The sequence below is a fragment of the Macadamia integrifolia genome, chromosome 9 (genome assembly GCF_013358625.1).
Source record: "Macadamia integrifolia cultivar HAES 741 chromosome 9, SCU_Mint_v3, whole genome shotgun sequence".
Lineage (NCBI taxonomy): Eukaryota > Viridiplantae > Streptophyta > Magnoliopsida > Proteales > Proteaceae > Macadamia > Macadamia integrifolia.
The window spans coordinates 40,420,167-40,433,568 of NC_056565.1; the positions used below are offsets into that span (position 1 = coordinate 40,420,167).

At 41.5% G+C, this 13,402-nt stretch overlaps 1 protein-coding gene across 3 annotated transcripts; it reads right to left on the reverse strand.

Moving 5' to 3' along the window:
• Window positions 1-11,128: 11,128 nt before the first annotated feature.
• LOC122088090 lies at window positions 11,129-13,041 on the reverse strand. Of its 3 annotated transcripts, XM_042657234.1 has the most exons (3): window positions 12,467-13,009; window positions 11,759-11,812; window positions 11,129-11,621 (listed from the first exon to the last, which is right to left on the reverse strand). In XM_042657234.1, exons 1-3 carry the CDS (start codon window positions 12,686-12,688, stop codon window positions 11,325-11,327), a joined length of 573 nt encoding a protein of 190 aa, XP_042513168.1. In that variant the 5' UTR covers window positions 12,689-13,009; the 3' UTR covers window positions 11,129-11,324. The 3 variants fall into 3 exon arrangements, 1 of the variants encoding a protein (XP_042513168.1); XR_006142974.1 differs by having other exon boundaries at window positions 11,129-11,923; window positions 12,467-13,041; XR_006142975.1 differs by lacking the exon at window positions 11,759-11,812 and having other exon boundaries at window positions 11,813-13,041.
• Between the last annotated feature and the right edge of the window lie 361 nt (window positions 13,042-13,402).

The window sequence follows — 13,402 nt, forward strand, 5'->3', positions numbered from 1 at the left end:
CATCGGAAGCATCATGGGCATGAATTCGGTGCCTATTTTTGGTGGGTCCACTGGCTGCTGTCGAGGTTCCGATGCCCGTGGGTCCCACCACTCGCATCGTAAATGGTTCTGGATGATCCCAAATCATCCTCCACATCTTCCTCTTGATGTGAACACCTTATGGACCCAATTGTGTGGGTCCTCATGCCCCGAAACTCGTTTTAACCCGATTGGTTCAAAAGAGGCCCAAACCAAACGGACCCTAAGGGCCCACTTAAGTTATAAGTTGGGAAATGAGGATTCATTTCCTCATTTCCCTTGTGCCCAACATAGGAGAGGAGAGAAAGAAGAGAGGAAGGAAGAAGAAGAGGAAGGAGAAGTGGATTGAAGGCCTACCTTGGTGCCGGCTGCTGCCTTTTTGTAGGAATCACCGTCGGAGGCAAGTACAACCTCCCATGCCACTCTCTCTTTATTTCGATCTAGGAAAAGCTAGGTATGGGTAAAATCTTGATGTACAAACTATGTCAAGGTTGTGGGTTGGGTGTTTTACCCTCCCGGTGTTGTTGCCGAGCATGAACCAAGCCCGGTGAGCTCCGGTAACATGTAATGCCAAAAGACCAACTAGGGTTTTGATCGTACGATCGACGTATCTCCCAAATGGATCGATGGAAATGGAATTTTCTTGAATTAGAATGATGCTAGAAACATCCCCTACAAACTCTATAGAACAAATCCTGGCAATCGGGTTCGAGCCAAAAAGCCTCAATTCAAGTTGGACCTTTCTTTGTCCACCGAAAATATGGCACAGGAAGCACTGTAGTTGTTTCTGGTGGGTTTTTTCTGGTGAAAAAATGAGCCTAATGTGCTCTCTATCACCTCCACTAGAAACAAGATTGATATTTCTGGTGGAAATGCCCTGTTTCCGATGGGTGGTTCCGATGATAGTATTGTCACCTAAGAACTGTGTCTGTACCCTTTGGGGGTGACCTGTGAGGATCCGTCCCAATGTTTCCGATGTGTACTGATGTATGATTCCCTTGTGCCTAAGACAGTGACGTGCACGTGCCCCAAAGTCAGAATTAAATTGATCGATCAGTGGCCGTACTTGAACCCAAACATAAACTATTGTCAAACAATTGAGGGATGGACTGTGTTTATTTTTTAAATGTTTATTATTTATTAAATTTCTCACATGCTTAGAATTATCTATTTAATTGAAATTGTCATTTTATGATCATGATATGAATTATATGGAATGTATGACGGGATCCGGTGTGGCCGAGGTGGTACCAGTACCGTGATCACCGTATGTATATTGGATGTGTGTGTGTGTGTGAGATGGAATTTGACATGATTTCCGTATGTATGATGCATTCATTCATTGATTATGTGCATTAGAGTTAGTTGTAGTCATGGGTTACACTTTGTGGCCAAGGTCTCGCTGGTATCGTGTACGCCAGGACTACATTTGGAAATGGATTCGCTTCATGGCTGAGGTATTGCCAGTGTTGTGTAGTCCATACTCAACTGCTATTTGTATACTAGATTAGGTAAATGATCTTGGCTTTCACTTTGTGGCCAAGGTCTCGTTGGTATCGTGTACCCAGGACTGTATTTGGAGATAGATTACACTTTGTGGCTGAGGTCTCTCCGGTATCGTGTAATCCATACTAACTGTATCATTATGAAGGCATATAGTGTATATGTGGTTAGGCATCACTCCCTATGCTATGCACCCTTTCCAACAGGGGTTGAGGTGTTGGATAACCCATTATGGTATGTTTGATGAGTCTTTCCGAAGTGCCACTCCCATGGTACGATGTGATTGTTGCCAAAGGTGGGAACCTGTCTGGCATGGCTGATGTGTTACCGGTGCCATGACTTCCAGGAGGGGGTTATCAGGGGTTTGCTGGGTGACCCATGGACGCATACAGGGATCGGTAGGCTTCTAATCATGACTAGGGTTTGTATCGCTGCGTAGTCGATATTGTTTCCAAGACGAGGGATACAACCTAATGTGCCGTAGTAGCATTTACCAGACTTAGTTTGTATTATTAAGTGGATAATAAATAAACGAACTGCATCACAAGCATCATAGACTATGTGTTTAATTTTCGTAATCATGCATCATCAATTTCTACTGCTATTGACTTGATTGGATGTGCTTGACCCTAACCCTCACTGAGCGAGTTGGAAAGCTTACCCCACATATACACCCCTTTTTAGATCATGATGCAGCTATTATGGTGCCGATGGTAGGTGATCCAGTATCTTCTGGGTCAGAGTATGGTGTGAGTGATTGGTGGATGCCAAAAGCGGAGGAGTGTGACCAGGACTGTGCTTGGTATCATTGTGCTTATGCAACACCATGAGATTTTATATCATCTTTTGATACTTTTGGATATAGTTGTGAATTGTACATTTTTTAGATTATAGTATATGTCATGGATGAATGTAACAGAATAACTTGGTTATTGCTATTATATTACCATCAGATGTTTTTCTCATTTTATTTATAAATTCTGCTACTATACTCTGATTCCGCTGCTTATATTGGTTTGTGTTGTGAGATTGGGAATATGTTAGGTGCTACTATCAGAGATCCTAGTAGGTTGTAAGACAGGTACGTGTCTTACTCACACCACTGGTATTCCTAATGGTAAATTAGGTCTACTAGGAGTGGGGTTTGACATTCTGTGCTATGGTATAAATATGGTTCTGGTTTTGGGGAATTTAAGCAGGGCTTCCACACTATATTCCTCGAATTGGAATCAGCTGTGGAAATTTGGGCAGGCTTTCGTGTTGTATTCCTAGGGTTGGAATCAGGTTTGGAAATTCGAGCAGGGCTTCCATGTTGTATTCCTAGGGTTGGAATCAGCTTTAGAAATTTGAGCAGGGCTTCCACGTTGTATTCCTAAGGTCGGAATTAGCTTTAAAAATTTAGGCAAAGTGCATCATATTCTTAGGTGGAATCAACTGTAGAAATTTGGACAGGGCTTCCGCACTATATTCCTAGGGTTGGAATCAACTGTGGAAATTTGGGCAAGGCTTTCGCGCCATAATCCTAGGGTTTAAATCAGCTGTGAAAATTTGGACAGGGCTTCCACACCGTAATGAAAATATTGAAATCAAACATAAAAGAACATAAATAGAAGTTCCATAATAACTTGATATGGACGACGTGAACTTCCAAAAATAGGGCACGACTTCGTCAACTTTAATACGCTCGGCTCAAAATTTCTACAGACTCTCATCTCTTCTTTTTCTTTCCTCTCTCTCTCTCTCTCTCTCTCTTTGTAAGGTCTTTGGAATAGGGTTTTTTCTTTAGGGGTTCTTCTTCTTTTTTCTCGGGGTTTTCACGGTGACCCTAGGTCACTATTTATAGAAAGAATGAGGGCATTCATGTAAAATTACCACGTAAGAGGGTTAGGAGCATGTAAAGGGGTTTAACAGTATGTAAGGCCTTTACACATCCGTGTAAGCCTTACACAGATGTGGAAGGGCTTACACTCATCCGTGTAAGGCCCCCTAATCCGTGTCACTTTGATGTTTCTCCAAAATTTCCATGGCACCCCGTTATGCTTCCAGGTATGCCCATAGACTAGGCGCCAGTAGTCCTATATAGTTGCGGTGGAAATTTTATCACCTGAGGAAAGGCGACAAGTTTTGGATGGGGTTTGGTTTAGGGTGGTCTGGTTTGGTTTGGTTTAAGTTTTGGTTTGGGTTAGGGTTTGGTTTGGTTTGGTTTGGTTTGGTTTGGGTTTGGTTTGGGTTAGGTTTAAGGTTCGGTTTGGGTTAGGGTTTGGTTTGGTTGAGGGTTTGGTTTGTTTTAGGGTTTGGCATGGTTTAGGTTTTGGTTTGGTTTAGGGTTTTTTTTGGTTTGGTTTAGGGTTTGGTTTGGTTTGGTTTGGTTTAGGGTTTGGTTTGGGTTAGGGTTTGGCTTGGTTTAGGGTTTGTTTTGGGTTTGGTTTTGGGTTTGGTTTAGGTTTTGGTTTGGGTTTGGTTTAGGTTTTGGTTTGGGTTTGGTTTAAGTTTGGTTTGGTTTAGGGTTGGTCTGGTTTGGTCTGGTTCGGGTTGGTCTAGTTTGGTCTGGTTTGGTCTGGTTCGGGTTGGTCTGGTTTGGTTCAAGTTTGCTTTGGTTTGGGTTGGGTTGGTTTGGCTTGGTTTGGTTTGGTACGGATTGGTCTGGTTTGATTCAGGTTTGGTCGGGTTCTAGTTGATTTGGTTTGGTCTGGTTGGGGTTGGTCTAGTTTGGTTCAGGTTTGGTCTGGCTCGAGTTGGTTTGGTTTGGTTTAGGGTTGGTCTGATTTCGGTTTAACCAGTTCAAAGTTCAAGTAAATAATATGGCACACCTGGGTATCCATTTTTTTCGTGCAAGATACCAATAGGGCCGTATTCTCGAGTACATTCTAATGATACGGGAATCAAGCATATACAAGGCTCGATTGTCATATTCTGACAAAATGTATCGACTTCTGGTCATTTTCCCTGCATCATTAAACAACATCGAGTTTGACCAATCACAAGTTTTGGGATAATCTGGACTTGTGCCGCGACTTCTTTACGAAAGAGAGAATATATGTCTCCTCATTACCTGTAATTCATCATTGTCGAGGGGGGGACAAAATTTGGTGTCTACAAAACTCTTTTTTATTCTCTAAAAAATTACAACCAAGAGGTTTGAACTTGAGACCTCCTGGTGAGCAAGGGATTTTTGCACACCACAACTCACGAACTACGCTAGGTAGTTGTTGTTATCAAAAAAGAATCTTTAATCACTCAAGGGGGGTCCATCGATCCTTGTTTGTATTTGGAATATTCCTTGTACACCTGGGACAACTGCAAACGGGTTGGTTCTGCATCTTGGTCCAATTTTGATCCATTATTCTTTTTCTGGCCCAAAAAGAATAATCACTTGTACAGGTGACCAAATAGATGTGTACTTTTAATGGAACATGTCCATCTTACTCAAAATTTTGTCTCTTCGCAACCATAAAAAGAAACAGGACCTCTTTATGTGTAAAATTGGAGATATGGTGCTCGATAGTCCTTAAGCCCTTTAAAATACAAAACCTGCAAAAAGAGAGTAAAACCCAAGGTAGCTCCACTCTAAATATGTAAAAATGCATACTTTACTACCTAAAATTTCACACATAAATGTGCTCATTAGTTAAATCTAAAGAGGCTGTTTTGAATCTCACAAACATGAATAATTGGGTGAGAGATATTGGCTTTATTTACTAAAACCTTTGATTTCTTAAACTATCTGAGGAAGATGAGATCTATGGAAGCTTGTTCAGAGCTTCAGCCAATAGATTCATTTTCTATTCCTATCTCTCCCATCATCTATTGGTATTATGATGAAATTTATGTTGTTTTCTAATTGTCCTTGTTTGCAACCTTGGGTATATGGTAGTGATGACTTTGCCAGTTTGGGTGACATGGTCGGAGGTGGTGATGTTGCAATGTTCAGTCTCTTTGATGAGATAACAATGCTACATGATGTGTATGGAGTGGATTGAATCATCCATGATAGGTGGTATGGGATTCCGGATGAAACTTGGTAAATTTTGCCTATTTATACTCGGGGGTATTTTCGGCAATGAAATGTTCCTTTATGAAAAAGATAGAGTATAATTTATTCTTTCCAACTCACTTGATTTCGTCCAGTTTTGATACCGTAAGAAGAAGTTATGGCATCTACAGTCAAAAAGCTGGCTTATGTGGCAGTCAGGGGTAGTTTCAACATTGAAGATGATTTGTGGAAGAAATGTCTTCCATATAACCTTGCAAGAAAAATTCAATATTTTCAACGCACTTGGTTTTGTTGCGTTTTGATTCTGTATGAGGAAGTTGGGGCATCCAAAAGGTTCAAGGGAAATATGGTCTTTTTGTATGATTGAGTCTGACAATTGGGTCTTTTAGAAAGTTGTAGAGCATTGAGTCATAGTTCTAACTAGGGGTGTCAAGCGGTTGGGAGGGACCAGTCTCGGTCAGGCCTAGTTGGGCTCGACCAATTTTTAGGGCTGCACCGTGAAGGTTCGTTTAGCCAAACGGGCTTAGCTAGCGCGGATATGGTACGGTTAATAATCGGGCAGGTTGGTCTCGGGCTTTAATTGGGCTACCATAAACGGGCTTTGATCTAGCCTTAACCGGGCAATAGACCTATTTAACTTTAAACTGGTTTTAAATGGGTCCTCTTTAAAATTGTTCTCTTAAATGTGCTTGAAGAGGAATTCCAACAAAATGAGGCATAGATGGGCAGAACAAAGAAAAAGCTCCCATAGTTAAAATGAATTAAGCCAAAGATGCGCAAAGTAACTAAATTACTAAAGTACTCGATTTTTAACTCATGAAACTCAAATCAATTAAACTATGCCTACATAACCCGAGTTTAGTAAGTTCAAATCAATTAAACTATGCATAAAAAAGATGAATGTCCACATAACAATTGCTACCATCTCAATTGTACATTCGAATTAAATACAAATAATAATACAAATAGTATTAAAGGGGTCGGGCTAGGTCGGGCTTAAAGGAGTCGGTTCAAATGAGGCTCGTAAATGTGTCGGGCCGGTCGGGCACCCATCAGGCTAGGTGGCTGCACCGTGCACTACCTATTTATAAATGTGTCGGGCTCAACACATTTATTAATCGAGCCAGTCTAGGTTGGGCCATAAACGTGTTAGGCTCGGTTAGGCCTATTGGTTTGGGCTTGGAATTGACACCCCCAGTTCCAACACTTTTCATTTCATCTCAATCAAAAATTGTATGAAAAAGCTATGCGCGTTTCTGTGAAGCCAGTTCGAAGTTCCAAACCAGAAAAGCCCAAAAAGCTCTCGGTAATGGGAGGGTGTCTTAGAATTTGAAGTTTAATTTTAGAGAGGTTTTATGCTAATATTAAGGAAGAAGGGGCTTGGATGTAGAATATGAAAGTGGTTTGGATCGCATGGATCATGCGTGCATCACATAGGTCCCTGAGATTCCAATCCAAGGATTTTAATTAGATCTGGTTCTGGTTTGATTTAAAGAATGCATATCCTATAACCAGCATTAAGTTCACCTTTTGGTGAGTGGGAGAGAGCCCCCCTTAATTTTTAGAATAAACAACCAATAAAAAATAGACAACGAAAAGAGTTGTTGATGCAGTGCTGATGCAGCCAGCCAGCCTTGCGTCAACATGCTCCTTTAATGATGCTCGATCTATGGCCCTAATTGAAGATCTATTATTCGATCTGATGGCCCATATTAAAGGTACCTATTTGTCTTGATCAAACGACCAAGATTAAGCCATTGTTTCTTGTGCCTCCAACACATCCTATGCCATTTGTACAAAGATTCCTTTTGGAGGCTTCTGGTACTCCAACTTCAACAAGTTATAACTTCCTAACCACAAGGGAAAATGGGTCCATTCAAGTTGGTGTTTTTCACAAATTTTGTCCTTTATCCTATAGAAGTGAAATATCAGAAGTTTTGTGAGAGGAAGACCATGATTTTGGCCCCTTTATTGATGGCCATTAAATGAGCTTGAAGGCTTCATATCAGTTGTTGTGCACTCCATTAATGGTCATTTAGAAGGTTGGTTAGGAAGTATTGATGATACTTTGATTCCAAACCAAACCAAGAAGAGGAAAGGAGAAAAAGAGAGATTGAGGGTTTGTTGGTGCTTTGAAGAGCAAGAAGACAGGGGGAGAGAAGGTGCAAGCATTGAGGTTGTCAATGAACACTTGAAGAGTGAAGTTCACTTTGAGAGGTCAAGTTGGATGTTCTAGTGGTCAGTGGAAGTTCCCAGATCATCCGGTTGTGAGATTCCCTAATTCCAACCCTAGATTTACATTACATATATTGTCATGTGGAAATGAATGCATGCTAGTTAGTTGTGGATATATATATATATATATATATATCTAAAGCCCCAAAATTGTCTATATTTATGTGGGTGCTTAGTGGGTCCTAAGCACTGGAAGTGGGTGGTTGCTTATAGTGGGTGTCATAAATTTTATCGGCACCATGTGTGCCATCTCAAATGCGGGCTAAAAAAATTGGGTGTGGGTGCTCCCGACTGTGGGTACAGTTAAAAGTAGTGTATTGAGTAGGTACAAAGCCTTTACAGGCACTACCTCAGGGAAATATGCTTATCTCCAAACCTTGTAAAATCCCTGTGTTGTGGGTGTGTCCATTATTTGCACTATATGTTATGGAAGTGCATGGAATGTGGAATGAGTGTGCACACTTGGAAGTGCCTATGAGAGTCTGAGTGTGCATACGACTGTGTGCGGGCAGAGACTGGTATAATAGGGTTTGCCAAGTCAGCTATCACATTTCAATACAACAGGATGCACTGAAATTATGGGCTAAGTTAGAAACTAAAATAAAACCAAAGTACCTAAAACAAATAGCCCCTTGTGACAACCCAGGAAATTTATTCTACAATTTCCCTAAAATCTTAAGCCCATCTAGAGATAACTATCAGATATGGGAACAATAAGTTTATGTGTCTTCTAATGTTCTTGTTTCTAGAATTTTTAATAGCTTGGATGAACAAGGTGGTGTTGTAAATTTACAACTTAGTAACCAAATCACTCCTTTTGGATTTGGAAGCACAATATGGCACAAACTACATGTGAGTTGGTATCTGATGCTGCAACTGGCAGTATAAGAAATTTCAATGCGAAGAGATTTTTATCAGTTACAAAGGGATTTGGGAAAACCTTCAATGAGTCTAGGATCTCGAATAGTGAATACCATACATGTAGTAATTACACTACGTACAAGAAACACAAGGTGAAGGGCCTCATCCTCCAGTCCCCTAATCAAAGTTGTCTTTCAAGCTTGAGTCAACCACTCAAACAAGATGTGAGGAATAGAGGAATAAATCTTTCAGTTCATGAATTTCATAGAGCCTCCTTTAATTTTCCGCGTTGTTCTTGTATTATATAACTCATCTCTAGGAATGTAGTTGCCACAATGGAATCGCATGTCATATTAGGCTAGGGATTTGCAGGTGAACAACCCTCTAAGTTTCAAGATGAATGGGAAATATCTGAACGAGATTGAATAAGTCTCTCACAGTCCAGAGGATTTGTTGGCAGCAAGCAAAGAAATAAAACAAGCAAGAATTAAATGAAATTGTTAATTCATACAAATGCGTAGTGAAAGATGACACCACAGAAGAACATTGGAATGATTATTCTAAAAAATTTGTAGACAAAGGAGAGAGAGAGATACCGACTTACTGTCGTGAGAGCCGAGAGGGATGGGGGATAGAAGGGAAGGTCGAAAGGAAAGGGCAACGAGATGTTCGTTCTTCATTGTCTCTCAAAATAGAGATGGGGGAGAGACTTCGGGAGTCTTCTTCCTTCTTCAGTCCTTCATCTCTCAAAATAGGGACCGCTAGATGGGGGAGAGACTTCGGGAGAGGGATGAGTCAAGAGCCTGACTTAAGGCCTCAAGGGTTTCTACTTTTTCCTATTTTTGCATTTGGAAAGAGCAGAGGGGTTAGGGATCTAGAATTTAAAAATACATTATATAGTCATATAGTGTATACTAGGGTGAGAAAACATTATTAATTAAACATAATAATAATCAGGGTTACACTCAGGGTAGGTTAGGGTCGGGTTTGGTTTTCTATGCCTCAAGCCGGGCTTGGCCTAACCCCACACAGGGTTGGATCGGGTTGGGCCGGGTTGGGCCTCATAGTCAGGTTAGACAGGATTCGAGCTCAGGGGAGGTTAGGGCAGGTTCAGATCGTCAGGGCTAAACTTACACCCCTGCTAAAGACCATGTTTTGTTGGAGATAAGAGCACAATACTCAATCTGCATAGCACTTACCCATTTAGGATCACGATTTGCTTCTTTAAAAGTGGTGGGTTCATGTAAGGGGAGAGCAACGGAAGTGGTAGCGTTAAAGGCATGGGATATGGGATGGCATGTATGAAGAAGTGAGAAGGGTTGTTTTATTAGTTAAGTACCACTTTGGATGCGAGTTATCATGTGATGGTTGGGTTGTGGTCGGGGTGGGGTGGGGTGGGGTGGTGTTGGTGAGTGTGGTGGTGTAGATGGTGTTGGTTAGGGTCGGGTTTGGTTTTCTATGCCTCAAGCCGGGCTTGGCCTAACCCCACATAGGGTTGGATCGGGTTGGGCCGGGTTGGGCCTCATAGTCAGGTTAGACAGGATTCGAGCTCAGGGGAGGTTAGGGCAGGTTCAGATCGTCAGGGCTAAACTTACACCCCTGCTAAAGACCATGTTTTGTTGGAGATAAGAGCATCATACTCGTTCTGCATAGCACTTACCCATTTAGGATCACGATTTTCTTCTTTGAAAGTGGTGGGTTCATGTAAGGGGAGAGCAACGGAAGTGGTAGCATTAAAGGCATGGGATATGGGATGGCATGTATGAAGAAGTGAGAAGGGTTGTTTTATTAGTTAAGTACCACTTTGGATGCGAGTTATCATGTGATGGTTGGGTTGTGGTCGGGGTGGGGTGGGGTGGGGTGGGGTTGGGTTGGTGAGTGTGGTGGTGTAGCTGATGTTGAATTGGTGGTAGCACGCTACGGACAGGGATTTTGAGGTAGTGATGGTGCCAGAGGGAGTATTACCATGGTAGAGGTTGGTGTTGGTGAAGGTTGGGTTGGCTTTTTCTGAGCAAATGGGAAGCATGTTTCTTCAAAGGTTACATGTTGTGATATGAAAATTCTTCCTGTGGGTTGATGATGGACCTATATCCTTTGTGATGGATACTATAGCCAAGAAATATGCATGAAAATGATTTGGGGGCCAATTTGTTCTCTCCGTAAGGACCTAGATAAGGGAAACATCAATAGCCAAGTAACCTCATAAGGCTGTAATCCGGCTTAGTCCCAAATAAAAATTCATGTGGTGTTCAATGTTGTAATATCGGTGTAGACAACCGATTGATGATATATAAAGCGACATTGAATGCTTCAAGCCAGTACTGTGGTGGCAACTGAGCTTGAAATAATAGTGAAAGCCCCATTTCAATGACATTTCAATGTTTATGCTCATCCATACCATTTTGTTGTTGTGTGTGGGGACATGAAATGCGAGAAACAATATATGGTTCATAAAGAAATTGATTGAAGGCCCCCCGCTGTGAGTTCGAGTGCACCGTCACTTTGAAAATATTTGACTGAGTGAGAGAGTAGATTTTCAACCATTGCTTTGAAGTGCTTGAAACAGTTGATAGCGTCTGACTTTGAAACAAAAGGGTATAGCCATGTGAAACGGCTAAACTCATTAATGAAAATAATGTAATAATTAAAACTAGAAACAGATTCTGTAGGCGAGGGTCCCCAAAGGTCACAATGAACTACTTCCAAAGGAGAGTTACAAGGTGTTGTTGAAGTAAAAAAATGGAAGCATATGGTGTTTTCCTTGCTGGAAAGCAATACATAATTTATTTAATTCAGTAAAGCTAGGAAAAGAAATGCTTTGGTTACTTCTAATTTTCCTTAGGACGTCATGGGAAGTGTGTCCCAAGCGTTGGTGCCAAATTGTAGCAGGTAGCATTGTGCTGATGAGAGCCTTGGATGGAGTGGCTGGGACTGGAAAGTGATAGAGGTAATCCTTGAGTGGGCTCGTCATTATTGTTAGACCTGTGTGAAGATCCTTGATAGAGAAGCCCTATGAAAAAAATTCAACAGATACAGTATTTTCTGGCTTAAGTTTTGAAATTGAAACCAATGGCTTAGCAATACGGGGAACTATGAAAACATCCTTAAGATTCAACTGTTGATTGGAGGTAGAGATTAGGGAGTTACCAATTCCAGAATTTGGAATAATCTTACCATCACCAACCGAGACATTATCAGTACCTGTATAAGGAATAGATTGTTGTAAGGAAGATAGATCAAATGTTATATGTGATGTAGCTCCTGTACCGGCAATCCATTGATTTTCCAAAGTTTGTGGGGCATAAGGTATTGCTGGAACATATGAAGAGTTATTAGCTGGTTGTGTGTGAAGTCCAGCAAAGGGAGTAGTTAAGTTGGAACTATTGTGACTCTGAGAGTATAAAAAATAACACTTATTTGCAGCATGACCTTGTTTTGCACAAATTTGGCACTTGAGATTTGAGGGCGGGTTTGGGTTCGGGGGATGGAGGATTGGGAAATAGAGGTGGTTGATATGGGACATTGGTGTGGTGAGTGGGACGAAAGTTTGGTGTGTTAGGAAACGGTGGAGGAGATGAGGCTGGACCATGGTTCTTTTGTATTGTGTATTGGGTTGGTGGGTAATTGAATGGAGGTTTGATGTTGGTGTATAATGTTGTTTGGGATTGGGGATCAGGTAAGGGACTGTTTTGGTTGTTGTAGCCACGTCTAAGTCTTTGTTTATAGGTAAGAAGCTTTGTTCGAAGGTCATTAAACGTAATGGGTGGGGTCATGTTTTCAATGGTAATGACAAAGTGGGTGTATTCTGAACCAAGACCATTTAGAGTGTAGCCAAAAAGATGATGGATTGGGTACCTTGTCGTCAATTGCTATCAGAGAATCGGCCAAGGAGTTGATCCGGTGTAAGTAGTTGGTGATGGTGGATGATCCTTTTGTGATGGTTTGCAATTCAAAACGAAGGTAGGACTTTCGTGCCATGGATTGTTGCTTAAAAAGAGAGGCAAGGGCACCCCACGCTGCCTTTGCGGTTTTGACGCCGTGGATATGAGACAAGCAATGAAGGGTAAAGAGTTGCATCGATGCAAGCTCTCAGAAGTGATCAGTCTTGAACCAGATATGGTAAGCTGGGTTTGATGTTGGAGGTGTAGTAGTGGTGGTTTGAGGTGGTGCTTCAGTTGTACCGCTGATATAGCAAAGGAGATCACAACTTAAAAATTGATTCAAGTTGATAACGCAGTAGGTAGTTATCTCCATCAAGTTCTAATTAGACAGCCACAAGATTGGAGAGTTTGGTGAATGGGAAGGGGCTAGAGGAGGGAGAAGAAGAAGAATGCAGTTTTGTTTTGAATTTTGAATCTGTGCTTTTGCATTGGTTCTCATTGATTTTATGAGGAAATGACATTACACATATGTGGGGTTGTTACAAGACATCAGGGATAAGAGGTGAGGTTGTTGTGCACAACTGATATCCAAGGGAATCGTTCAACTCTTGAGAGGATAAGGGTTGAGGTTGTTGTTTACAACTGAACTTCCTAAGAGAAGCGGTCAACCCTGGAGAATCGGTCAAATGGGACTTCTGTTATAACCCTAACGAAGTTGCTGCTTAGGTTTTTTAATTGTGATCAACTGTGAGAGCTTTTGCAGAAAGCTGAAGCTGTCACCCTGGTTTCGGCTCATGGTCGACAACTTTTTGTTGAAATAGTGGAATCACATCGAGAAGGGGACCCTACAACAAGCGGCAGACATGAAGACGATACATAAGCTATCTTAGGGGTTAATTTTGTTGTGACA

Bases quoted from the DNA above. Each gene is read 5' to 3' on its own strand.
- LOC122088090 (XM_042657234.1), bottom strand. From the start codon at position 12,688: ATGCAACTCTTTACCCTTCATTGCTTGTCTCATATCCACGGCGTCAAA. The intron at 11,813-12,466 runs GTACCCAATCCA...TTCCTTATACAG, and splicing joins TGATAGCAATTGACGACAAG to GTACTGATAATGTCTCGGTT. The intron at 11,622-11,758 runs GTAACTCCCTAA...TTTTTTTCATAG, and splicing joins TATTCCAAATTCTGGAATTG to GGCTTCTCTATCAAGGATCT.